Source organism: Mustela erminea, chromosome 9, assembly GCF_009829155.1.
Source record: "Mustela erminea isolate mMusErm1 chromosome 9, mMusErm1.Pri, whole genome shotgun sequence".
NCBI lineage: Eukaryota > Metazoa > Chordata > Mammalia > Carnivora > Mustelidae > Mustela > Mustela erminea.
In genome coordinates this window covers 72,793,172-72,818,215 of record NC_045622.1, presented here as the reverse complement: position 1 = coordinate 72,818,215, position 25,044 = coordinate 72,793,172, and the positions used below count along the sequence as shown (strand labels likewise).

The following is a 25,044-nucleotide window of genomic DNA, read 5'->3' as shown; positions in this document are numbered from 1 at the left end:
GAAAGAGATCACTCCCAAGAGAATCAAACACATGGTAGTGCTTTTAAGCTGAAAAGCATTATGTGGGGAACAGTTACTCCTATAATCAGCAAGTGATAAATGGCTATAAAAACCAGAAGACCAATAAAAAAAAATCTGGGTAAATCAAATATTTGTTTCACTACATATCACTTCATTTCAGTGAAGATGATAATATTTTTTTTCCTCTCTTGGGAAAAAAAAGGCACCATTTTGACACGCTCAAGTGTTGCTTTGTGCATTTCTTTGCCTTTCATGGATGGGACACATGGCCAGGAGCAGCTTTTGAATGGTAGTTTAAAATTAATTCTCTTTGAAATAAGAACCAATGACAAATGTCAGACCACTGGTGCATAGAAATAGTGAAAAGCCCTAGTTACTCCAAGAATGTGGCTGACATTGAATACATTATGGTCCAATTATGTTTCTTTTCAGAGTAGTTTGGATGAAGCAGATGCAAGTGGAGACTCTGAGGCCTATAATTTCTTCCACAGTATATTCTCTCTTTGTGTGGCATGGTTCAGAGCAGGGGCTTCCGAAGTGGAAGGCAGGCCTGGGAACATGCAAAATAATACTGGAATATGAGAAAAAGAATCAGGGCTTTTATTACATTAATTATTATCTTTTTTAGTGTGTACTCTGAGATATGTTTCATAAGTACACATTATTACAGTAATGTAGTTAATAATTTATAAATACACACATGTGCACACATACGCATATTTATTTATGAGTGTGTGTGTATATGCATGTGTGTGTTGCTCAAACTTGTTTACTGAGGGACCGAGAGCAAACAAATTTGGGAATCACTATTGTAGAAGGGTTTTGGAGTTAGATCTGGGTTTGAATTTCTTAGTGATCTGTATTTCTTAGTGATCTATATTTCCCCATGACTTACCAGCTTTTAGTATTCTAGAGCAAAGAAGAGCAGGAAGCAGTAGATTCAGGTCCTGACATTGCCATTGACTCATTGTTGACCCAACTGTGCAGCTTTGGAGGAGTCACTGAGCTTTCATGAGCTGCATTTACTTCATTCCTCACTCAGACAATGGGTATAATAATACCTTCTTTACAAAGCTTTTTTTATTTTATTTTATTTATTTATTTGACAGATAGAGAGATCACAAGTAGGCAGAGAGGCAGGCAAAGAGAGAGGAAGGGAAGCAGCCTCCCTGCTGAGCAGAGAGCCCAATGCAGGGACTCGATTCCAGGACCCTGAGATCATGACCTGAGCTAAAGGCAGAGGTTTAAGACACTGAGCCACGCAGACGCCCCTCTCTACAAAGTTGTTGAGAGGATTAAATAGAATAATGTTTATTCTGATTTGGGGTATAAAGGTAGTGGTTTAAGGCATGTGTTTGATATTGTCCCCATTGTCCCACCTCACTCTTGCCCGGTTGTCTTCATGTCCTAGATTTCACGAGGGTTACTCATCTATGGCTATTCTGGGGGAACAAGGGGGTGGGGACAGCAGGTCTTAGTCCTAATATTACTACTGAGTTAACATTCAGGAAGTATTGACCGAGTGCCCTGGTACCTGTCCAACACATGTCCAACACATGCTTAATATTATCTATTCTTCGCAGAATGCAAGAGAAATGTGCTTCATTTTTCAGATGAAGAAACTGCAGAGCACTGCTATCCAGTCGAACTTCAACAATGATGGAAACATGTTATATCTATGCCACATATGGGTATTGAGCATTTGAAACATGGATACTGTGACTGAGGAACTCAACTGCTAATTTCATCTTAATTAATTTCAATTTAGGGGTACCTGTGTGGCTCAGTCAGTTAAGTATCTACCTTTGGCTTAGGTCATGATCCCAGGGTCCTGGGATTGAGCCTCATGTCCAGCTTCCTGCTCGGCAGGAGTCTGCTTCTCCCTCTCACTCCCCCCCCAACCCCACTCAAGCTCTCTTTCTCTCAAATGAATAAATTTTTTAAAATCTTTTTAAAAATTAAAAATAATTTCAATTTAAATAGCCCCATGTGACTAGGGCTACTATATTGTACAGTACAACTCTAGAGGTTGCTGAATTAGCACTGAAGCATAAGGATGAATTATGTCTCCAAATTCCTATGTTGAAGTCCTAACCTCCAGTACTTCAGACTATGACTATATTTGAAGGTAGAGCATTTAAAAATAAAATGAGATTGTATGAGTGTGCCCTTGTCAAATATGATTGGTGTCCTTATACATAGAGGAGATTGGGACACAGACACACATGGGGGGAGTCCATGGATGCATGTGGAGAAGATAACCATCTACAACTCAAAAGGAGAGATCTCAGAAGAAAGCAACCCTGCTGACACCTTGATCTTGGACTTCAAGTCTCCAGAACTGTGAAAAAATAAATATCTGTTGTTGAAGCCACCCAGTGTAGAGTATTTCTTAAAGTAGTTCTAGCAATCTAATACAAAGGGCTTTTAAATTAGGTGAGAATTTACTTAATTTACAACAGATTTCCTCAATGAATTAATCGAGAATGCATTCTATCACACATATACTCATAGAATTAAAAATGGAGGATACAAAAAAACATGCAAGAAACAGTAGTTGAATGAAGAAAGCAGCAATATTTATAACTAGGTTTAAACAACTACTGATGCATAATGAACAAAACTAATTACAACCTGGAAGTAAAATCCCAAATGATTTACACACGGGATGTGGTAGGCAGATATGTAAACACAAGACCCATGTGAAGGGAGAGGGCAAGGTGGTGATAGTGAAAGTGTGATGAGGTTCTTATAAGTTTCTCATCTCATTGGAAAAAAGCAGAATAGAGCCAGAAATAAAAGTAACATTATAGAAGTAAAACATAAAAGAAGATTAAGGGGATAAGTCCATATATATATATATGTATATGTATATATATATATATATATATATACATATACATATATATATATATGATCTCCAAAAATCACAATAAATGTGAATGGGCTAAAATCTCCTTTTAAAAGATGACTCAAATTAGGTAAAACTAAAAATACTGTTAGTCATTCACTCGGCGGGGAGGGGAAAAGTAGGATTGTGGGAGGACACTTTTACATTTTATCTTAAATACAAACTTCTTGTTTAGTCTTTCACAATAAACATGCATTCCTGTGTTGTTTATGTAACTAAAAATATTTTATTTAAGGGTCAGAAGCATTAAACTCGATCCCAGATTTTCTGGTTTTGGAAATAATTTGACTATATATATTGCATTTCACTGTGAACAGACAGATCCCTCCTTTGGCCCTTAATATCTGTATCTATAAAATGAAAGTGGTGGGCCACACTTGTGACTTTTAAATTTTGCCCAAACAAGTATTTTATGTGTATATATGTATTACGTATTTTAGATTTTATTTTTAAATAATCTCTGCACCCAACATGGGGCTCGATCTCACAACCCCAAGATCAAAAGTCTCACGCTTTACTGATTGAGCCAACCAGGCATCCACAAAGAAGTATTTTATTTATTTTTTTAAGACTTATTTATTCACTTGAGAGAGAAAGACAGAGTGAGCGGGGGAAGGAGCAGAGGGAGAGGGAAACAAGCAAACTCTCTGCAAAACCGGGAGCCCATAATGGGGCTCAATCCCAGGACCCCAACATTATGACCTGAGCTGAAATCAAGAATCAGTTGCCCAACCAACTGAACCACCCAGGCACCCCACCAAAGAAGTATTTTAGAAGCCTTAGGGGATTCAGGGAAAAGTTATGTGAGTGAGACTTTAAGACCACCTACTTATTTCAAGCAAAGAAGTTCCTTTATCTGCTTTATATATTGATGTTCCATTTACGATTGTCTATAGAAAAAGTATTATTATTCTTAAAAACCTACAAATGTTTGTAAGCTGCTATCTTAGAAGACTTCTAAAATTCCTTCTAACTTTAACATTTTGGAGTACTTGCCCTTTCCCCATTTCTATGATGAATACTTCTACACATAAATGTAGATCAAGGACATCTCATATGGGGTTGTGCTGTGTCCATATTTACAAAATTACCCGAACCTTCCTTACGGGGAAATATTCAATCACACAACCAACTGCTTTGTGAGCATGTAACCAAAGGGCTAATATGGCCGTTTCGGAGGGCTGGATTTCACATACCTCTTGGTTGGATACTACCTACACCTAACCTCAACGTCCAGGTTAATGCTAGAGTATCAAGTACCTTTGCCTGAGAGGTGGATGGCCTGGATTTCAATCTGGACCCCGCCAACCTGCCTAGAACCTGGCCTGGGCAAGTGAGGTGCCTCAGTTTCCTCAGAGACAACATGAAAAATAAGTTTCTTAAATCCCGAACTTCTTGTCACCTATCAAATTCTATAAGTCATATGTGTCCTTGATGCTTGATCAAAGCCAAAAATATGAAAAAAGAAAACCAAAATTATGTACACATCAGGCAAAGAGAAACTGGGCCTCCAAAGAAAACCTAGTTTCATAGAGGCTTATTTATGACAAGGTTTGTCATAAATATGACACACTGCCCGTTAAATTCTTAAGTAGAAAAAGATGATGAATGCAGCGATTCAAAACCTTTGAGAGAAAACTTTTCTTCATAGGATGGCAGGCCATGGAGGGCCAGGCCCCTGATGATTAGCTGACCTTTTTTCCTCCAAGCTTCTTTGGAGAGATTATCTAAGTATCATTTCAGACACCCATCACTCTTATTTTTAGCCCTGAGTTCTCTTCACGAGCGCCGTGACCTGTGTCTCGGAGTTCCAAAGGCCTTCCAGATATGGTTCATGATTCATTTGCAGGTACCCTGCATTGATTTCCAGGAAGGTCAGGGGAGTCGGAGCCTGGAAAAATGATTTTCAATAGAAAATCCTTCTTTGCTGTTCTGACCACTTGATCAGAAATTTACATTCCGCAGATTGATCCCTTAGTGCCATGGGCAGCTGGCAGTTAAAACAGAACCCAAGCAATATTGTTCTCTAAGGGCTCACAGCTGGCGTGAGGGGGACAAAACTCAGGGCTTTGGTCACAGGCTATTTTCAGCGTCTGATAGCAGTTGTGTTACTCATGTCTCATTCACCCTCTCCCCTCGGCCTCCCTCCCACCCTTCCCTCCACAGGCCAATGCTGGGGACGGCCTCCATGTATTTAAAGAGGACGAGAGCCCCCATACTCAGTTGAGCCGACAGAGACCGCACAGGCAGGTACGTGGAGCGACACAGACACTTGGGCTGGGGGTAGGCTGGCTGGGTGGCTGGGTGGGATTCGGAAGAGTCCTCTAGAGTTAAGGGTGTGTTTTGCGTCCCAGGTGCCAGTGTCTACTCTGGTTCTGTGTGAGGAGGGCTCAAGCTGTTCTGCTATGGACCCAGCAGTTGTTTAACAGAACTCCCAAAAGGGGGATGAGTATTGGGGGGTTCAAGGGAACCTCACAGAGAAATGAGTAAGGGATAATGTTTGGCCTAAGACTATTTCCACGTTGGAATGTTTCCCAGTGTCTTAATCAAAACACCATACCAGTCCTAGAACTACCGCATAACGACTGGACGTGGATCTCTGGAAAACTTCCTGCCTTCAGGTCTTCTCTGTGAGGGTGATATTGTCCCAAACAGTTACAAAGTGCACAATACCGCCGAAGCCAGCTTTCCAATGCTCAGACGACAAGAGATCGTGCTATTCAGAAGGTGTGGGCGAAGGACAGGTTTCTATCATTCACCATACCTGCCTTGCGCACAGGCAATGCTCAGTGAAATTTGCTGGTTTAAAATAGATGTTATATCCCAAGAAGGTACAGCAACAGGCTTGCTTCTAATAACTTAAAATTAAATCAACCTCCCCCAAAAAAGGTCCCCCAAAAGACATTGCTACACTGAAAAATCCATTAAAACTCTATTTCATGGGAGGAGAATGCCCTGTGGAGGGGGAGGGGTGATTCCCAGCGTTTCCTCCCGGTTTCAGTCAAGCGTTTGAACGACAGGCGTGAGTGTGACGGAGAATGAATGAGAAGTGGTTTTAAGCAATAGTCTGAGTGGAGATGCTGACCAAAGATCAGAGCCGCCACCTCTAATTTCTGTTCCCATCCCTGTGCTGGGCCAGTGACAACCCCAAGAAGGAGCTGGGTGACAGATCTGAGGAACTTCGCCTTTCTGCAGTAATTCAACCCAACTGAATGAGCTTGTGGTGACCATCTTGTGTGTTGGGGCTGGGGTTGGGGGTGGGGAGGCAGCACCAGGGCAGGGGAGGGTGGGGAAATAGAGAGAGCCTTTGTCCTCGGTTCACTTTGGGGACCAAAATCTCAATGCTGGGTACCTCCAAGTCATCACAAAGTATATATGACCCAGAAAATGTAATGAATTCCTCTGACCTGGTTTTGGTTCCATTCTGATCAAGCTGGTCATTAAAATGAGCCCGACTATTGTCAGAGAGGGCAGTTGACCCCCAGGGCCCGGTGCTCGCTCTGCTCAGGCAGACAGGTGCTCGGCAGCCCAAGCACACAAGCCATCCTTTAGAGACAGAGGAAAGAACCCAGGGGGCAGGGGAAGGAGACAGACAGAGATACAGAGACAGAGATGGGGAGAAAGAGAGGAAAGTGATCACTCAGCAGGCCAATCACCATAATCCTCCTGAAAGAGGTAGAGACAGCATCTTGGAAGAACACAGACTCAGAAATCTTGGGAATCTGAAGAAGGAAATAGAAGAAAATAGCATCTGTTACTGAGATGGTTCAGAACCCAGTTCTGGACATCATTTAACTTCTCTAGAGTTTCTATGTTCTGCCCAGTCAGATTAAGCTAAGGCCATCTATCTGCGAGGGATTTGTTAGCATCCAAGGAGACGGACTACAGGAAGTACCATGCAAATACGCGTGCCTTTTCAGAAAAGGCCCCAGGCCAAGGCCAGTGGGCTGTAGGAAGATTTCCTACTAAGTGCAAGTGTAAAGAAGAAAGCCCAGAGGTCAGGGTAGATAAAAAGGTGCCCGGGAGTTAGAAGATGATTAAATTGCTTTATAAGAGGAAGGACACAGACAGGGAATATACTACACAGGAAACACAACTCCGTGGCAGGCAGACTTCCCGGTAGAAGCAAGCTGCTCAGATGTCTGGGTGTACCATAGCCAGGGCTGGGCTTCGCAGCCAAAGAGAAGTGTGACGGCTTCAAACGTGAAAAGCTACAGTTACTTGCCGCAGTGGAGGGTCACAAGGGCCACGCGCGGGAGCCTTTTCTGAGCCTCAGCGTGGACCTCGTGGTGGGAAAGGATTGAGCTGATATGGTTTGTGGGCTGTTTACTGCCCTGCGCAGGCACGGAACACTATTTCACTGTCACAGAAAGTCCCATGAGAAGTCATTCTTCAGAGGAAGAAATGAAAGCTCAAGGAAGCAAAGTAATTAACTTAGACGTGGCCAGGAAGCGGCCGAGCCAGGATCTAAACCAGGGGGCACTGTGCTCTTTAAAAACACGTGTCAGGGCCAACATAGAGCAAAGTGAGTTTCTGAAAGTCAAATTCGGCCACAGGTCAGAGGTGATTTCAGAAAAGGTGCAAGGTAACCTGCGTGTCACAGCTGTGGTTTGTCGCGGGCAGGTGTGTCTTCTCAGAGTTCTCAGGGACAAGAGCCAACACTCGGGCTTACTTCTGTGCTGGGAGTAAGCAACAGCGGCTCCCCAGGCTTGGCAAAATGGCCTCTGGACAGGGGACTTCATTCATCTGCTCAAACTATAGGACGAAGCCAGTGACCTTGAGTATCCCACACGGGGAAGCTGAAGGGCATGGTCTCCCCGGGCCATGAGGACTCTGCCGGGGCTGGCTGCATCCCTTCCATGTCCCCATCGCCAGCGAGGTCAGCTGGTGTTGGGCACCGGGGCTGCCAAAGCAAGGAAGCAGCTGTCCTGGGGCACAGGCTTAGGACTTTGCCTGGCATGCCGTGTCTGGCACCGGGCACCCGGATCCCCACCCGTGAGGGAGCTCTCTCCCTGGCCGGGCTGCATGTGCGCCTCGGGGCAGCACGCTCTAAAAGCTAAGAAACAAGAGTGGGTTCACAGTCTGAGCCACAGGGGCCACGGAGAAGAAGCCAGGAAAGATTTGCTTGTTTTAAGAAAATGGATTTAAAAGCTGGATATCATATAATAATAGTAAGAATAATAATAGTAATAAGGAAAGCAACAAAATGATTAGACACCTGCCATGTATTATGCATTTGTGTATGTAGTGCCTTAGATATTAGAATGATCCTCTCTAACCTGGAAACCTCTGAAGACAAGCCTTCTCGTCTGTCCTCACATGCATGAGAACAGGACAGTGGGGTTCACAGACTTGGAGCATTTTGTCCAGGGTCCGGCAGACAGCTTTTTTTGAGCCCTGGCCGGGTTCTTTGCAAAGCCCGTGCTGTTTCACTATGCCATCTCACCTACCTGGATTAAGACCGTAGAGAAGAGGCAATGATTGAGAGGGGACTGTCACTGGGCAGCATTTCTGCAAGGTGAGGCTCTAGTCGCTGTTCAGATCCCTACACCTGTCTCAGGGCCTGAAGGAGCCTTGAAGGGGCTTCACAACCCAGTAGTCATGTGGGCAGCTATGCCCCGCTGGGCTAAAGTCAACGGTGAAAGGGAACTCGCCAGCCTCGAAGGAGTTCTCTCCATGTCTGAATGGCAATGACTCTTAGGGAGGCTTTTATTTTACTGAATTAAATTCAGGCTCCCTGATCCTCCCACCCATGAGTACACTCTGGCCTGTGCGGTGACAAGGGGGTCAGTCAGATCCCAGTTCCCATCAGCTGGGAGGTTTGGTTCATGGAGGTGCTGACCCTATGCTCTCTCCAGTGTGCTGGAAGCAGAGACATGGGATATAGAACGGGCTTCATTCGGGTCTGAATTGCAGCCCTGCTGCTTGTGGGCTGTGTGATCTCAGAGAAGTCACTCAAGTTCTCTGAGTCTCAGTTTTCTCCTCGGTAAAATGGAGATGACAAAATTTGCTCTGTGGGGCTGTTGTATTGAAGATAGTACATACAAAGCAACCAACGTGGAGGAAACAATAAAGAGTAGCTAATTTTTGTTTGTTGACTTTTTTAAAGATTTTTTTTTATTCACTTGAGAGAGAGAGATAGAGAGAGCACAAGCAGGGGGAGGGGGAGAAGTAGGGGAGAAGCAGGCTCCCCAGATCAGTAGGGTCAGTCCCCTCGATCCCAGGACCTGAAGATCATGACCTGAGCTGAAAGCAGACACTTAACCTTCTGAGACACCAAGACGCCCCACTAATGTTAATGTAAGAACACAGTTTTGGAGTCAGAGACCTAAATTCCTATCTCACCATGTGACCGTGGGCAACATAATTTCCCTAAGACTCCATTTCCCAAAAGTTACCAAAGGCAACTTTTGTAATAGTGTCTACCTTGAAGACAGAGTGAGCTAATCCACAGTGCCTGGCCGAAGGGACACCACACACTTCAGCTTCAATAGTAATATTATTAGATTGATAATTATTGCTTACATTCCAGATATATGCTCCCATGATACAAAATCTTGGCTTGAGCCAGTCTGGACAATTTAACTCACTATGCAGAATCAGGCTTCTAAAAGGGTGACCACATGAACCCATGCTGAGCCAGAAATGGCATTGTCACTAATAGTTTCTGCTTGAAGTCATGGCCTAAGGTTCCCTTCCCTCCAACATTCTTTAGCAGACCCCTATAAAGAAGAAACTGAGTCACTCCGTGCCCGTTTTGTCTCCCCCACCCACTTCTACTCTAAGGATCACTTTTCAGATCCACAGCTGATAACAGACGAACGGTGAGCGCTGGAGTAGGAAGACGGTGCCATGGCGCATAGCGCGGTTACTCGTTTAAAAGTTCAAATTGAGATGTGACAGTTCAGAGTTACTGCAAATCTAATTAGCTCACAATTTTATTTTTGATGATTTTATTTATTTATTTATTTGAGAGAGAGAGAGCACGCATGAGAGGGGAGAGGGTGAGAGGGAGAAGCAGACTCCCTGCTGAGCAGGAAGCCCGATGCCAGACTTGATCCCTGGACTCTGGGATCATGACCTGAGCTGAAGGCAGTTGCTTAACCAACTGAACCCCTAATTCACACATTTTAGAATACTTGATGGTTTACAAAGGGATTTGAGGTACTTGAACTGTTTCAATCCTCCCAGCAAGAGTGGAACAGATGAGACTCTCATGCCCATTTTAGAGAAAGTTTCCTGAAGTTCAGAGAGCTTTGCTGGTTTCCCCAGATCACACAGCTTTGAGGAGGTGCGATGGAGCTAGAACTCCAGCCTCCTGCATCTGATCCAGTGCTTTCCCAGGGCACACTGTGGCATACCCCTGGTATCACAGTTCCCACAGTATTATTCATGAGGAAACTGACACAGGTCTCACCAGGATCTGGGTAGCTAAAAGTTTGGAGCTCACCCTCTTCCTAGCCAATGTAGCAAAACTTGCAATCTATCTTATCTTCAGGAGCCCCAGATTGTCCCCCATTTCAATCCTGACCCTCGACTTCTTCTGTGACAGCACAGCCATCTCCAGGACTGGCTCTGGGGAGTAATGCCAGGTGATATGATGGAGATTGTGACCCAGGTGGCAGATGGGGCTGAGTGACAGGCAAGCCTATATTTAGCATCCTACCTTCAATGACCCTCGCCTGTGCCAGGCAACGCTGATAAACAAATGAACCATCCCTTGGTATCTTGCCAGTATAAACTCACATTCTGGGCCTGGTTAGCAGAGTGTTGAGACACAGGAATTCCAAAGCAATGTGGGAGGCTGAAAAGGTTATGTTTATGAGCCAGGACTTAAATGTGCTTTCAAATCACGGTGATTTAATTAGCAGATTGGTGCTATTTGAATAGCCTGAAGTAAAGGGGGTAACGATGCCTTGCCTGTGACTAGCTCAATACTGCTTTCAGTTCCATCATATTTCACCCAAGTTCAAGGTCACAAGGTCAAGACTAGGACCCATGTCTTCCGAGGTGCTTTACAACACCCTCTGCCTTTTGGCCTTTGAGCACTGGAAGAAGAAATCAGAGATGTCTTCTGTGTTTAATCTTCATAGCTACATTTCCAACTTTTAAAAATGGAACTCAGCACCTGTTTAGTAAAATGCTTACAGATTTCTATTCTGGGTTTCAAGTCCTAATACATGTATGTCAGATATTTTATGATCACTTAAAAAAATAACCTGTGCTAGGATCCATTACGTTCTTAAGAAGGTATTATCTGTAATCTTATCCTCACTTTGAAAAGTATTATGTGTGGACAATTACTGAATGCGCCAGCCTACATCCTCCCAAGGGCTGTCTCTGGCTACCATGAACTTGCAGGCCATGCCAATGAGATTTCCACCAAAGATTTGAGACAAGAAATGTGACCTAGGCTTGTTTTCATTGAAATTTTCCATCTCATTAATTTCACTAGTGTCACTGTCTCATTTCCAGATATGTATTACATTTCTCTTCTATTTTATATTATGTTACAATCCAGGATCAAAATGAACATGAACAGAAAACTATGTGATTCTTTAATGTATCATCTTTAATTAGGGAAGGGTGAATCTTAGTAAAAGAAATTAGCTAAGAAAATATTCCCAAATGTTTATTTCTTTTACCTTACCTGGTTTGTAAATAAGGGGGTTGGTCAATCCTTGAAGATCTATATCAACCGTAGAGACCTAAATTTCTTTTTTAAGATTTTATTTATTTGTTTATTTGACAGATCAGAAATAGACAGAGAGAGAGAGTGGGGGAAGCAGTCTCCCAGCTGAGCAGAGAGCCCGATGTGGGGCTAGATCCCAGGACCCTGAGATCATGACCTGAGCTGAAGGCAGAAGCTTTAATCCACTGAGCCACCCAAGCGCCTGAGACCTAAAATTTTTAATGGAGTCAAAAATAAGCAATTTGGGCTCTTTTAGAAGATATTAAGATATGCCTTTCTGTGTGCTCTTTTCTCTACCTGAAATGTCCTTCCTCCTTTTCTCTATCTGGTAAACTTGTATTCACCATACAGAAGGTCAACATGGACTCCTCCAACAACTCGTGTCTTTCACCCCCAGTCTAAACGTGGGTAGCCATAGTCTCCTTTGAGTTTGCATAGTGCTCTCATAAGGTTCTTCTTTGGTACAGAGTATTCTGGTTCCTGCTTCTTCCTCTAGAATGTGGTCTTCTCATTCTAGGTGACACAAATTATTTATTTTTATACGTTTTCTTCCCCTTGATCCATCACCAAGTTCCTAGTACAGTGCTTGACACATGATAGGTAGGTAGTAAATACGTGGTAAGCGAAGGCATGTAGACTTGATTCCAAGCCTTTCATTTCAAAATCCATTGTTCTTTCCTCCAAAAACCTGAACTACAGAAATAGATGCACTAGATGTTTCCTCTAAAAAAAAGTTTAAAGAGTATTTTCTAAAATCCTATTGAATAAAAAGAAGGGCCTACTCCTATGAGAGGAAGGGTAGGATGTTCCTGGCTAACCTCATGCTGTTCTTGGTAAATGGGAAAGCTCTTTACAGGGACATTTAGGTAGAGATGTTTCCTTTGGTTCTGGTATCAGGTTTAGTGGCCTGTTTGCTATTTGCTTTCTGTTTCTTAGCAAAATCTGTCTTTGTTGGACCATTGACTCAGGAGGGCTTAGCATTAATCGCCAACTATTATAAGAAGGTGACTGGCTTCCCAGAAGGGAAAGAGAAGGTCAGAAGCAGCCACTTGGAAGGGCCTGATAGTGCTTGGTGTCAATGACAAGATGACATACCAGGCTTCTTAGAAACCAAAGGATCTCAGAGAAAATTCAGCCCCACAGAGCTGGAAGGATTTCAGAAATTTCACTGACTATGGATGGCTGATTTTAGTTCTGCTCTGGGAAAAGTAACAACTGGATGCATACTTATGCATAGATGCAGAAAGAAAGGGAAAGTTGTTTTTTGATGCCCCTACTTGTCTGGTATCTCTCACTCAAATGCTATGGCGAGGAGACAACGAGGACCTGGGGCTGTGACTAGCAGCTGCAGAACGTCCTGGAAGGGTGTGGGAGGACACGTGGCATTATCATCCAGCTCCTGGGATCACACCTGGCACTGTGAGTTCTGCCAAGTCCCTTCCTTTGGTGCTATATACACACCAAATGGGGTGTGTGTATAGGGGGGGAAGAATGACTCTCTTCATAACACAGGTGGGGAGGCAGACTTAAGAGAAGCCATGCAGTTCATCTCACTGCCCACGGCCACTGGCAGGAGCTCTGAGAGCAGAAGGCAGGTGTTCAGACTACTCAGCTAGTGTAGTGCTTCCTGCTTGGGTCTAAGGGATAGGAGGAATAAATCTGAATAGGAGAGCTTATCTATCATAGACTTTTATCAGCAAGATTAGCTAAGGCTTTGCTGCCCAAACGATGGTCCACTATGAGTAGCATCAGCACTGCCTGGACACGGTTAGGAATGCAGAATTCCCTGCCTCACCCACATCTATCTACCAAACCAGCATCTGCAGAGTAGCAAGATCTGATGTGATCTGAGAAGCACCAAGCTAGGTAAGAAGATATGCCCTTTTCATAGATTATCCCCACTTCCACTGGAATGTTTAAAATTTCAGATACAAAAAATTATATTCAGTATTTGTTTACAATTTTATATATACAAAATTAGCTCATCTATTCCTTCCAAGAACCTTGAGAGGTATCTAGGGGAAGGTGCTACTGAAATTTAACAGAAGAGGAAACTGAGTCCTAAAGTAGTAAAGTGACTGGCTCAGAGGCATCTGAGTGTCCGAGCCCATTCAGAGACGCACACACAGTATTTGCTCAACGCATGGACGCATGCGTGCACGAAACACCAAACACACTGGGGCTGGATCTGGTCTTCAGACCACAGTACTACCAGGCACTAGTGCACTCCTGAGATTACCAACATTCAGAGTACATTTCCTTTATATCCTGTTAGACTTGACCTTGGTCAGAAGGTCTTCAAGATGCCAAACTGGGGCGGAGGAGCAAAATGCGGCGCCTGCGAAAAGACAGTCTACCACGCAGAAGAAATCCAGTGCAATGGAAGGAGTTTCCACAAGACCTGCTTCCACTGCAGTGAGTCGGGTGAACAGCACGAGGGCCCCATAGCACCCAGAGGGCATTTCAAAGTTCACATTTAGCCACAGATACTGTGTATCAGTGGTCCTCAGGCTCTGGTCCAAGGACCAACAGCAGCAGCAGTACCTGGGAACTTAATAGAAATATCACTTTGGGAGCATCTGGGTGGCTCAGTCAGTTAAGTGTCTGACTCTTGATCTCAGGGTCATGAGTTCGAGCCCCACATCGGGCATGGGGTTTGGAGTTTATTTTTATAAAATAGAAATATCACTTTGGGTCCCCACCTAAATGGATGGTATTCTCCTGAGCACCCTCTTGCCAACTGCTTGCCCAGCTCGGAGGCCATTTCCCTGCTGCTCAAAGTCAGAACAAGCTAGCCTGCTGCTGCCACCATGCTGAGAACCTTGACCCAGTAGCAACATTTACAAAGTGTGACTTGGCAGAGAGAGGAAGCCATTGCTTATCTGGAGCCAGGATGGATCTGGCTCTAGGGTGTTCCCACTGGCCAGTGTTCTGAAGCCAGCTATGACTGGTCTTTCCGAAAGAAAGAACCTGTGTCAGGTGAGGGGCAATGCAGCCGATTCTAGAACAGTCCAGAAGGGAAGAGTTTGGGGCCTAGGCACCAGTAGGCTGACAAAGGATATCTTTACCATCATCAGCTGGATACAGATGCACAAATGCCAAAACTGGGGGGAATACAAATCCCGGGGTCCATCTGGAAGTCTGGCCCAGACTGACCCATGACTTTGGACAAATCACTTCTCATCTCTAAACAGCTACAGCAGAGCCTGGAGTAGAACCTGTACCTTCAGACCCCTCAGTCCTGTCCTTTCAACATGACTTCATTCTAGAGGTTTCAATGGCTAGTCTAGTTCTAGGAGAACAGTCTTTTTTGGCTACCTGCCTTCCTTGCTTTGCTCCTGTAGGTCTGGCTTAAGGGCTAGCTTTGCTGGACATTTGGCAGACCACCCCCCCCATACACGTGGCTCCCCACACGACCTCCACGATCTAGCCTAGTGGCCATAAAGCATCGCATTGCCCCAAACTGTTTAACATAGAACTTCAAGGACTGGAGGCACTTTGTCCTTAAGCTGCCAGAAATAATACTGCTTTACCCACTGCAGGAGTTCCCATGATCTCTTATCTTCTGTGGCAAACCGAGTTCTCACTGAAGAACAGGGGATACACAGCTCTGAGTGTCTGGGTTGGCGGATTAACTAAGGCCTTGGGTTCTAGCAATGGGTAATTTTTTTGAGGTGGGGAAGGGCAGAGGGAGAGGGAAAGCATAAATATTAAGCAGGCTCCATGCCCAGCATGGCAGACCCTGACACAGGGCTCAGTCCCACAACCCCGAGATCATGACCTGAGCGGAAATCAAGAGTCCAACGCTTAACTGACTAAACCACCCCGCCCAGCGCCCCAATGAGTAATTATTTTTAAGTCATCATACACACCCATCAGACTCAACATTATTATTCCAGCTACCCAGAAGTCATTGCTCAAGAGTGCCTTCTATGACCTTCTGGCTTTTGTCCAAAAACACCTAGTGCTCTTTAAGAAGAGGCGGTTCGAGGAATAACAGAAAGATCCCTGGAATTAGAGTACAGATGACTAGGTCTTGAGTCTGGGTTCTGCCACGTAAAAGTGCGTGACCTTGAGCAAGTGATTCCACCATCGTGAGCCTCACTTTCCCCATCTATAAAACGGAGACAACAGCACCCACCATACCTGTGTTGTCACAAGATGAAAACTAGGTTCCCGATCAGGCCTCTGTTCTCCTCTGATCCACTTTACTGAGTGAGAACAGGACATGGTAGGGAAGCTTTCCATGGTCAGGGGTGTCTTGTTTTCCTCAAGTGGCAGGAAGATGTCTTGTTCAACAGAGCCGTGATGGAAGGGATGTGAGCATTTGCTGGTACAGCCCTTCTAATGCTCTGATATTGTCCTTAGAACTCACGGGTGGGATGAGGATCCGAGCAGCACACATTTCTGTGGGAGTGGACAGAAGGATCCTGGGGAGGAACATGCTTTTCTCTTTTACCACCCCATGACGTGCCTGTCTGCAGGCCAACCTGTTGTTGTCATGAATAGGATTCCGAAAAGCAGAGCCTACCTTAGCTTGTCCTCTGGCCAGTGTCCTCCAAACTTCTAGACAACCTTCATCCTTCTTACCAGTGTTGTCCGAAAGAAATGTCATGCAAGCTACACATATACATTTAATGTTTCTAGTAGGTATATTTTTAGAAAGGTATAAAGAAGTGACATTAATTTTAAAACATTTTATTTAAACTAATATGTCCAAAAATTATAATTTCTACATGTAATCAACAGACACATCATTCATGGGGTATTTTATATTCTTCTTTGTTTGTAATTAGTGATAGAAATAGGTGTGTCTTGCACTGACCGCCCATCACATACACAGCAGGGAGTAGCTGCGGCGGCACCTGGGTGCAGAAGCTAGTCAGGCCCCAGGGGGTGTGGCTATAGGAAGGATGCAGGCATGATGGGGTATACACAGTCCTGGAGGGATGGACTGGAGCAGAGGTCAGAGGCCCTGAGGCCAGTCATGGCTTTGCTACGTACATGCTGAGAATCATGGACAAGTCACTGACCATGATTCCCATGGGCCTGTGTGCATTCATCTACTCACTCACTCATTCATTCAACAAACGTTCACAGCGGACTAACTCCGTGCCGGCCCCATGCTATGTTCTGAGGATATCAAAGTAAAAGTGCTTTCCTCAAGGAACTCAGAGTCTAGAACACCACTGAATACTGGAGATGCTTTTCTGGAGACTTGCAGCTGACAGTAATAAGAAGGGTAGAGATAGACAGTATATATATTTAAATGCAAGGCATTTTTCTCCAAAAATTATTCCTCATAAGAAGGGTTTGCCTTGTCTTCAAAGCCTTATGAAGTATCTCATGCTGTAGGATAGTCTCTCGATTTTCTGTTTTACAGGGAATTTTTAACACATACAATGTTGACATAATTGTTCAATGAATTTCCATAGACTCGTTTCCCCATCCATACAACCACCAGCCCCTCGTCCACAACTTTGTGCTTCCCCACTCTCATATTCAGTTACTATGTTCTTAAATAAAATACAGTTTGGGGAAGGCATAGTACTCTGCAACAACTTCATTCAAAGCTGGACAGCTTTTGAAGGTCACTTGAACGGCTTAAAAACAAAAAAGGAAGTAAGTAAATGAATGCACATGTTAATTCATTCTTGGGGCTACAACCTCACTATGACAAGCAGTGAGTACAACCTTAAACAACCTTTAAGGATCACTGTTATAAGCAATGCAGTGACTTATTAAGTTACAAAATCCTACATTCTTTAAAATATTTTATTTATTTATTGAGAGGCAGAGAGTGTGCCAGTGAGGCTAGTGGCAGAGGGAGAGAGGGAATCACAAGTAGATTCCACGGCAGGCACCAAGCCTGATGCAGGGCTCGATCCCGCAACCCTGAGATCATGACCTGAGCCAAAATCAAGAGTCAAGACACTTAACTGACTGAACCACCCAGTGCCCTCTACATGTTCTTTAAAGCTGTTTGAATGTGATGCTGATAGGAAGTTCTGGTTGAGACACAAATTGCAGGTGACAGCCTCCCGCTCAAGTATAAACAGGGTTGGCCCTGAAAGATGCAGGCAGAAGCGGGGAGCTGGAGAGCTGAGTCAGCTGCCTCAAAAAGACACCGGTAATAGGGAGACCGGTGAAGGTGCGGAGAAAGAATTTGGATACACTCATTTCCTGAATTTGTGGAAGATTTGAAAAAGGAAACTCTCCAAATCAACCTATTATTGATTGATATTATTAAATATTAGGAGGTTTTAACACTTTCATTGTCATCCTTGAAAGTTTATTTTATTTTTAAAGATTTTATTTATTTATTTGACAGACACAGATCACAAGTAGGCAGAGAGGCAGGCAGAGAAGGTGGGGGAAGCAGGCTCCCCGCTGAGCAGAGAGCCCAATGCGGGGCTTGATCCCAGGACCCTGAGATCATGACCTGAGCCAAAGGCAGAGGCTTAACCCACTGAGCCACCCAGGTGCCCCCTCTTTTTTTTTTTTAATTTTAATTCAATTAGCCAACATATAGTATATCATTAGTTTTAGATGGAAAGAGTTTATTTTTTCAAATTGGCAAAACAAACAAACAAACAAACAAAAACCCAAAAAATTTCTCTCTATATATCTTCTTTTTGGAAAATGGAGGCTTGTCTTATATCCTTTCTATTATGGGGGATACTTTATACTGGGTAATGTACGGTGACCCGGGGCTAAGCCAATATAAGCTGAAGGTCCACCCCTTCACCACCTCCTGCTTCCAGAACTGGATGAAAAGTAGCCTCAGTGGTAGCTGTCTCCTTGCATAACAAAGGCCATGGTAAGTAGAGAAACTGCTGGACCCTGATTCTGATAAAATTAAGGGGAAATAAACTCACCCCCAGTCTCAGCCCCTTATCCCCTACCCACCCCTGCACACATGCAGACACACACTCTCCTGGTGTCATCTGGGCTGAGACACTCAGGGATTCAGCTTGTTCGGATTCAGGGACAATATTCTCAGCTGGTCCAAGACCACACAAGCCCGTTGCAATCCTGGCCTCCCCCTCTGTCTAGATGGTCTCCACTGAGCACATTCTGTCCCTTCTCTGCTTCCCAGTTTCCTCACCTATGAAATCAGGGGTGCCGTGGGGTCCACAGCTCAGAGTGCTCTGGGTCAGGAATCAGAGCTGTGCTCTTGGCCAGAGGGCCCCTCTCGCTGGGTCTCTTGGCCCTGAGTATGGCATCAGGGCTTCAGGGAAGGTGGGGAGGAGCCATGGCCCCAGCCCCCTGACCCTCCCTTTCCCGGCAGTGGCCTGCAGAAAGGCTCTCGACAGCACCACGGTTGCAGCTCACGAGTCCGAGATCTACTGTAAGGTCTGCTATGGGCGCAGGTACGGCCCCAAGGGGATCGGGTACGGACAAGGCGCTGGCTGCCTCAGCACGGACACAGGCGAACATCTGGGCCTCCAGTTCCAACAGTGAGTTATTGCCCTGTTTCTCCCAGCCCGGTAGAGCCCCAGCTATCGGGACAGTTCATTCTGTTCCCATAGCAACGTTTTCTGGAAGTGGGAGAATGGTCTCAGCTGTTGACTTGCCAACAATAGGAATACTCAGTCTGACCAAGTTTTAACAATGTGTCATCTCTCCCAAGGCTCTCTTCAAATTATCTGCCTTTCTAAAGAGCAATTACTTTTACACCATGGCTCTTGGTTTGCATGTCAAGAGAAACCCAGAAAGTACAGCTTTTCCATTGTTTGACCTTTGCCAAAACTGCATGGAGTCTCGTTTCTTCCTCTTTGAGTGTTTCGGTGTAAATCACATACATATGGCCCGGAAGCAGTGGACATTCACTGTGCGCTTGTCACTAAAAGATTTCTCCCCTCGGGCTGTAATATGATTAACATCCACATCACAGGGAGGGTGGGTCTGCAGGGAGGGCAGTGGGCCCCCCTAGCTGCCCACTGACCACACAGTGCTGACGTTCCGCCGGCGTGATCAAGGGAAGCCGGACTATCACCCTGTACAAGCGCCATCTACCAGGCTGGCCTACGATCTTGATGATGACGCTGCCTTCCAGCCCGAAACCGAGTACAGACCGACAGACACTCGCCCACAGTGCTGTCTGGCCAGCTGGTGTCCAGGCTCAGCTCCACAGTGGGACTAGACAGAAAGGGTCACCCGAGACAGTGGCCCATGGAGGGCCTCCCCCAGAGAGCAGAGTTAGACCATCTAAACTGTCATCTGGCCCCTTCCAAAGAGGTTAGGCCATGGTAGAGCCTGGGAAAATAGTGCAGGGATGTATGACCAGTCATTTGAATTTTTCTCATCACTCAGTGAACAACTGAACACTGTTTAGTGAAGACAGGTACCGACCACGTTCTTGGCCACACGCTGCTTGAAACCCACTCTTCTCTGTTAGGGCTTCCTTGTGATGCTACACCAAGAGGGACAAGAGTCCACAGACCTGGGTTTCATCCCAGTCCACCAGTCATGAGCTGCCTGACCTTGGGCTGGTGCCCCTTGCTCTCCCCCAACCAGCCCTGCCTGTCTTAGAGGTTATGATGAGAAGCAAGTGGTAAATATACAAGGAAACACCAACAGAGATGGAAATGAGGTGGGGGTTTTCTGTGCTTCTTAGATGTCGCTCACACTGGGAAAGGTCACCCTTTGAGGCAGGATGACTACCTGAACCGTGACAAGGACACATCAGTGTATTGGGCTGAGGTTTGCTTATGATCAACTGTCAAGATCCCAACTTGCTCTGTAGTATCTTCAGAGCTCACTCCATAAAGCAGACCAGTAGGCTTTGAGATGGTACAGAAAAATCTAAACACTGGCAGCAATGCTAACATGACAACAACAACACAAGCTAATGCACGTGGAACCCTTACTAAAGGCTTTACGAGGGAAAGGAAAAATTTAAGCCAATGACAGCAAGATTTGTTAGCCCTTACTACCTCCCAGGAGACACTCAGACTTCTAGGTGCTCTCCTCATGTCCCCTCATGAACCCTCCTCAACAACCCTGTAAGGAAGGCACCATGATTAGTCCCCTTTCCCAGAAGAGGAGTCTGAAGCACAGAGAAGTTAAGTAACTTGCACAAGGTCACACAGCTAAGCCCCCTTTGCCAACAAGGTCTATAGGTTTCATTTATTTTTCTGTTCCCACCAGGTCCCCAAAGCCTGCACGCTCAGCCACCACCAGCAACCCTTCCAAGTTCACCGCGAAGTTTGGAGAGTCAGAGAAGTGCCCCCGATGCGGAAAGTCAGTCTATGCTGCTGAGAAGGTGATGGGAGGTGGCAAGGTAAGGACTGCCATGGGAGTCAAATGGGACTTGCTCATCTGCACAGGAGGAATGAGAGAGGAGAGTAGGAACTGTGCACAGGTGGGAGCCAGGCCCTTTATCCTCCTTTGCTCCCGGGAGCCATGTTAGGAGCCACCCATCCTCACCCCCTTTCCTGGGCTGTGGCCGCCACTTGGCAGAGCCCTTGGAAACTAGAACTGGTGCAACTCGATGCAACAAGTTTCAGTCCACTGGGCAGAAGGCGCCCAGCTAGAAGGTTGGAGATACAAAGGTGCATGAGCCCCTTGTCCTTCTGTGTCCAAAATCCTTCCAGAAATGTGTCAGCCCTGTGAGCCCATCATCATTGTGTAATTCAGTCACCACAGATGGATAGAGCAGACCCCTCAGGGCAGTGAGAAGCATCTTTGTTCACAAGGGTCTTGGCAATTAGGGGAGTCACCCCATGTCTGAGACATTACTGCACACTTGCCCTACAAGCTCTGGTTTCAGGGTATTCGCCGAAGGGTTTGGGCCTTATGGAGGAAAACAAAAACCCATTTATACTGAAGCGGAGAGGGGTGGGTGGAAACAAGGGTCCTGGAGAGTGTCTGATCTCAAATATGAGGGCAGTCTCCACCCTAAGACTGGCTCCTTGAAGATGTATGAGAACCCAAGGCTGTGCCTGGGGGACAGGCAGGCGTGCGGAAGGAAGCCATCTTGTGAAGATCCAAGCCCTGTGACTCTCTTCCATGGGAATCATACAGAGTTCAAGCAAAGCTGAATTCCTGGTTAATTGCCTTCTTTCTTCACTTCTTTTCTTCTTTAACTTTATATTCAGTGTAAATGAACGTATTCAGTGCCCCCAAGTTCCTTTCTCTGTACTTTATACCTTGATCTTCTAGAAGGAGGAAGCCCTTTTCTATTTAGTGTGTTCTGACGGAATACACACGGTGATCACTTTGATAAATTTATCTGTAGGGGTTCTGAGAATTGCTGGCCAAATCCATTTTCTCTGAACCCCTGGAAAAATTATTCTGGGGTCAATGAGACGTGTGAGAGATTAAGATAGTGGCACTCCTTTATATGCTGCTGGTGAGCTCTCACACGGAAACAGAATGTGCTGCCCCCCACACTAACGTAGCTCTCCCACTCTTCTGCGCCCCTCAGCCTTGGCACAAGACCTGCTTTCGCTGCGCCATCTGTGGGAAGAGTCTAGAGTCCACGAACGTCACTGACAAAGATGGGGAACTTTACTGCAAAGGTGAGTGGTTCCAGGGACTCTCATGAGATGTTTTCCCAAGGAGGATTCTCAGAGGATAAGTTGTGTCCAGCCAAGAGGCTTGTGTTTGCCAGGAGGCACGGTTGCTCAGCCTGGGCAGTTTGGGTTCTCAGGATGGGGAGCAAAATCCCCAGAGGGAAAGAATTCCACACCCCCCGACCCAGCTCTGGCCCTCTCCATTGCAGCATGTGGTGGAGAGACCAGACGCTTTCAGATGCTCAGTGGTTCAAAGCAGCCTGAAGGGAGAGGGGACATGGAGAAACAAGGTCCTCACTCTGGTCCTGCAAGAGGCTACAGGCCTCAATAAACAGCATCACATTCCCTTCTGAAAACCCAAACGCCCTCTACCTACCTGAGCGGTGGTTATGGGTGACTAAGGGAGAATGAACTCTCTTTAGTTCATTAGATTAAATAACAGTTCATTAGTTTAGAGAGTCTGACCTCTCTCTAGTTCATCAAGACAGACTATACCTTCCCTCCCTCCCACTCTTGCTCTCTCTTCTTCCTTCCTGGCGTTTCTCTTTCTAATGTTGCGTATCCCTTAGTGATCGCAGGGACAGAACTGAGGAACAGATTTTCCTTCCTCCCCTCCCTGCTCTACCCCCAGATGCCTCCAACGGTCCCTTTGTCTTGCAGAAAGAAAGAGAGGTTAGCTCTCTTCTGATGCTAAGAAAAGGGAGGGACGCATTAGGGGCAAGGAGCTGTCCCCTCAGCCCCAGAGCCACAGTTTCTCAGTGGGGAATCTCCCACCCTTGCACAGAATGATGGTGTCCCTCGGTCTCCAAGTGCGTGTGGTAGAATGAAGTGAGAGGAGCCATGGGGAAGGGAGGCCATTCCTCATCAAGACCGCGGGATGCCAAAGCTTTGCTCTTGAGGAGATGGAATGCAAAGGAACGCATTATCCCACGGGAGGTGCCTTCTTCCGACAGTGGAGGGCACAGAGGGTCCTTAGCATTCGCAGGCCAAAACCCCTAAAATGTTGCTGCAGTCAGCTGACAGAGTGACATGTAGACAACCTTGCTGCCAAGGGAACAAAGCCCCAGTACCACACAGTGCGGCAGCACCCAGAGGCGAGTGAGCAGCTTGGGGCATTAGGGGAAGCTTCTTGGAAGACGAGCTTCCTCGGGTCTTGGAGGGTGAATGTGCGCTTTGGTGGGGGACATTCCAGGAACGGGGAGCAGTGCGTGCACCGGCACCCAAGCCAGGGCACTGCGGTTCATTCCAGGGACCCTGGGTCGTTCCGTGTGCCTGGGGTGTCGGGAAGGAGGCAGAGGCAGGAGGGGACCAGGCTGGCAGGCAAGCAGGGGCCACTTTACGTTCACGCAAATGAGAAAATGCCTGTGAACGCTGAGTCCTCAGTGCCCAGAAGTATCAACCATCTTTATCATCAGATTGAAAGTCCGTGTAGTTCAACGTACTCCCAAGTTAACTTGGGAATCCATGTGTCACAAGGATGCCTCTCAGAGCTGGAAGGGCTGCGTCAGACCCCAGGAAGCGTGATGATGGTCTAACCAACCCTTTCTCTCTCCCTTTTACCCCACCCCTCTCGTTCACAGTTTGCTATGCCAAAAATTTTGGCCCTACAGGTATTGGGTTTGGAGGCCTCACACAACAAGTGGAGAAGAAAGAGTGAAAAGTGCGTGTATTTCCACCAGTCTTTCACAGTTGCCGAGTCCTCCTGCCAGACGGGAAGCCTGGCCCCATCATCCCCTTGTTGGGGCCCGGGCAGTATTTCTCTTCAGAAGTGATCATAGTCTTTACCCAAAGTTAGGAAACACTTTTGGAGGAAGAGTATTAACAGTTTAACCTGTAACAAATGCGTTATTATTTCTGACACCTGGGGGTGGGAGAGGCAATAAATGCTTTGGCGGCACCTTGTGTCTCTGTACCTTTTCTCTAGAATAGAGGGCGAGTTTCAGGGAAAAAGAGAGGGGTTTCAAAAAACTCACTGCAAGGATGTCATGAATCTCGGTGTCACCTGGGGACGGTGTGAGCAGGAGGAACAAGAGGCAAAGGAGAGCGGGCTTCCAGAATCTGCCCGCGGAGCTGCTTTCTCGCTGCTGGCAGAGAAGGAAACGGGGTTCCGGAGGAAGCAGACAACATGAGACCGAATTCTGGAAGGAACATCAAAACCAAAAAACTGCTGAAGCGTCAGTCCTTTTGTCCTACGAGGGGCTTCGCAATCTTCACACATTTCATGGAAACCCGGAAATGGCAACAAACTGTGGAGTTTGCTTCTGTGTTATAAACAACGGGAGGATGATTTTCTTTTATTCTGGGACAATTCCCTAGGGTTTAGCAATTTTCTGAAACCCTCTCCTACGTCAAATTGCCGGCCTCACCCATGAAATGCAGCCAATTAATGTCTCTGCCTCCTCAGCAAGTTCTCAGCAGCCCAGGCGTGCATATTTTCTTGGGGCTCTGCTTTTAACGACGACTGCATCTCGCCCGCCCCCGGGGAGAATTCTGATTTCTGAGAGGAAATGAAAGCAAGTTAGTGTCTAGACAAAATCATGGGTTCATCTCTGCTCCAAGGCTCAAGAAGGCTTTCTTTTAAAAGGAGCACTTACTTCGGGGCTGACGACACAAGTTATCGTATAGACAAAGCCCCTCCCTGACTTTGTTACCTACTAGTTTTTGGATACTCAAAATGCAATTACATTTTATCATGTTCTCTGTTGGATTGGTATGGATAGAATGGCAGGGGTTGTGTCTCATTCTACCTTCAAAGAGGTAAGGTAGAAGTACGCTTTATTTGTCCAGAGACCCCATGCTGGGGTAACTCAGCCATGGAGTTCCAGTAAAATGAGCTGAGGGTGGAAATACCGTACATTTTACATTCTCTGGGGAAGGCAGGGTACCACGATTATTTTTAA

General features: G+C 45.9%; 1 protein-coding gene across 1 annotated transcript; it reads left to right on the top strand.

The window, feature by feature from the left end:
• The first annotated feature begins 5,069 nt into the window (after window positions 1–5,069).
• On the top strand, window positions 5,070–24,041 carry CSRP3 (cysteine and glycine rich protein 3). The gene is made up of 6 exons (XM_032359500.1): window positions 5,070–5,182; window positions 13,900–14,039; window positions 18,916–19,084; window positions 20,778–20,910; window positions 22,057–22,150; window positions 23,725–24,041. Exons 2-6 carry the CDS (start codon window positions 13,928–13,930, stop codon window positions 23,799–23,801), a joined length of 585 nt encoding a protein of 194 aa, XP_032215391.1. The 5' UTR covers window positions 5,070–5,182; window positions 13,900–13,927; the 3' UTR covers window positions 23,802–24,041.
• The last annotated feature ends 1,003 nt before the right edge of the window (window positions 24,042–25,044 follow it).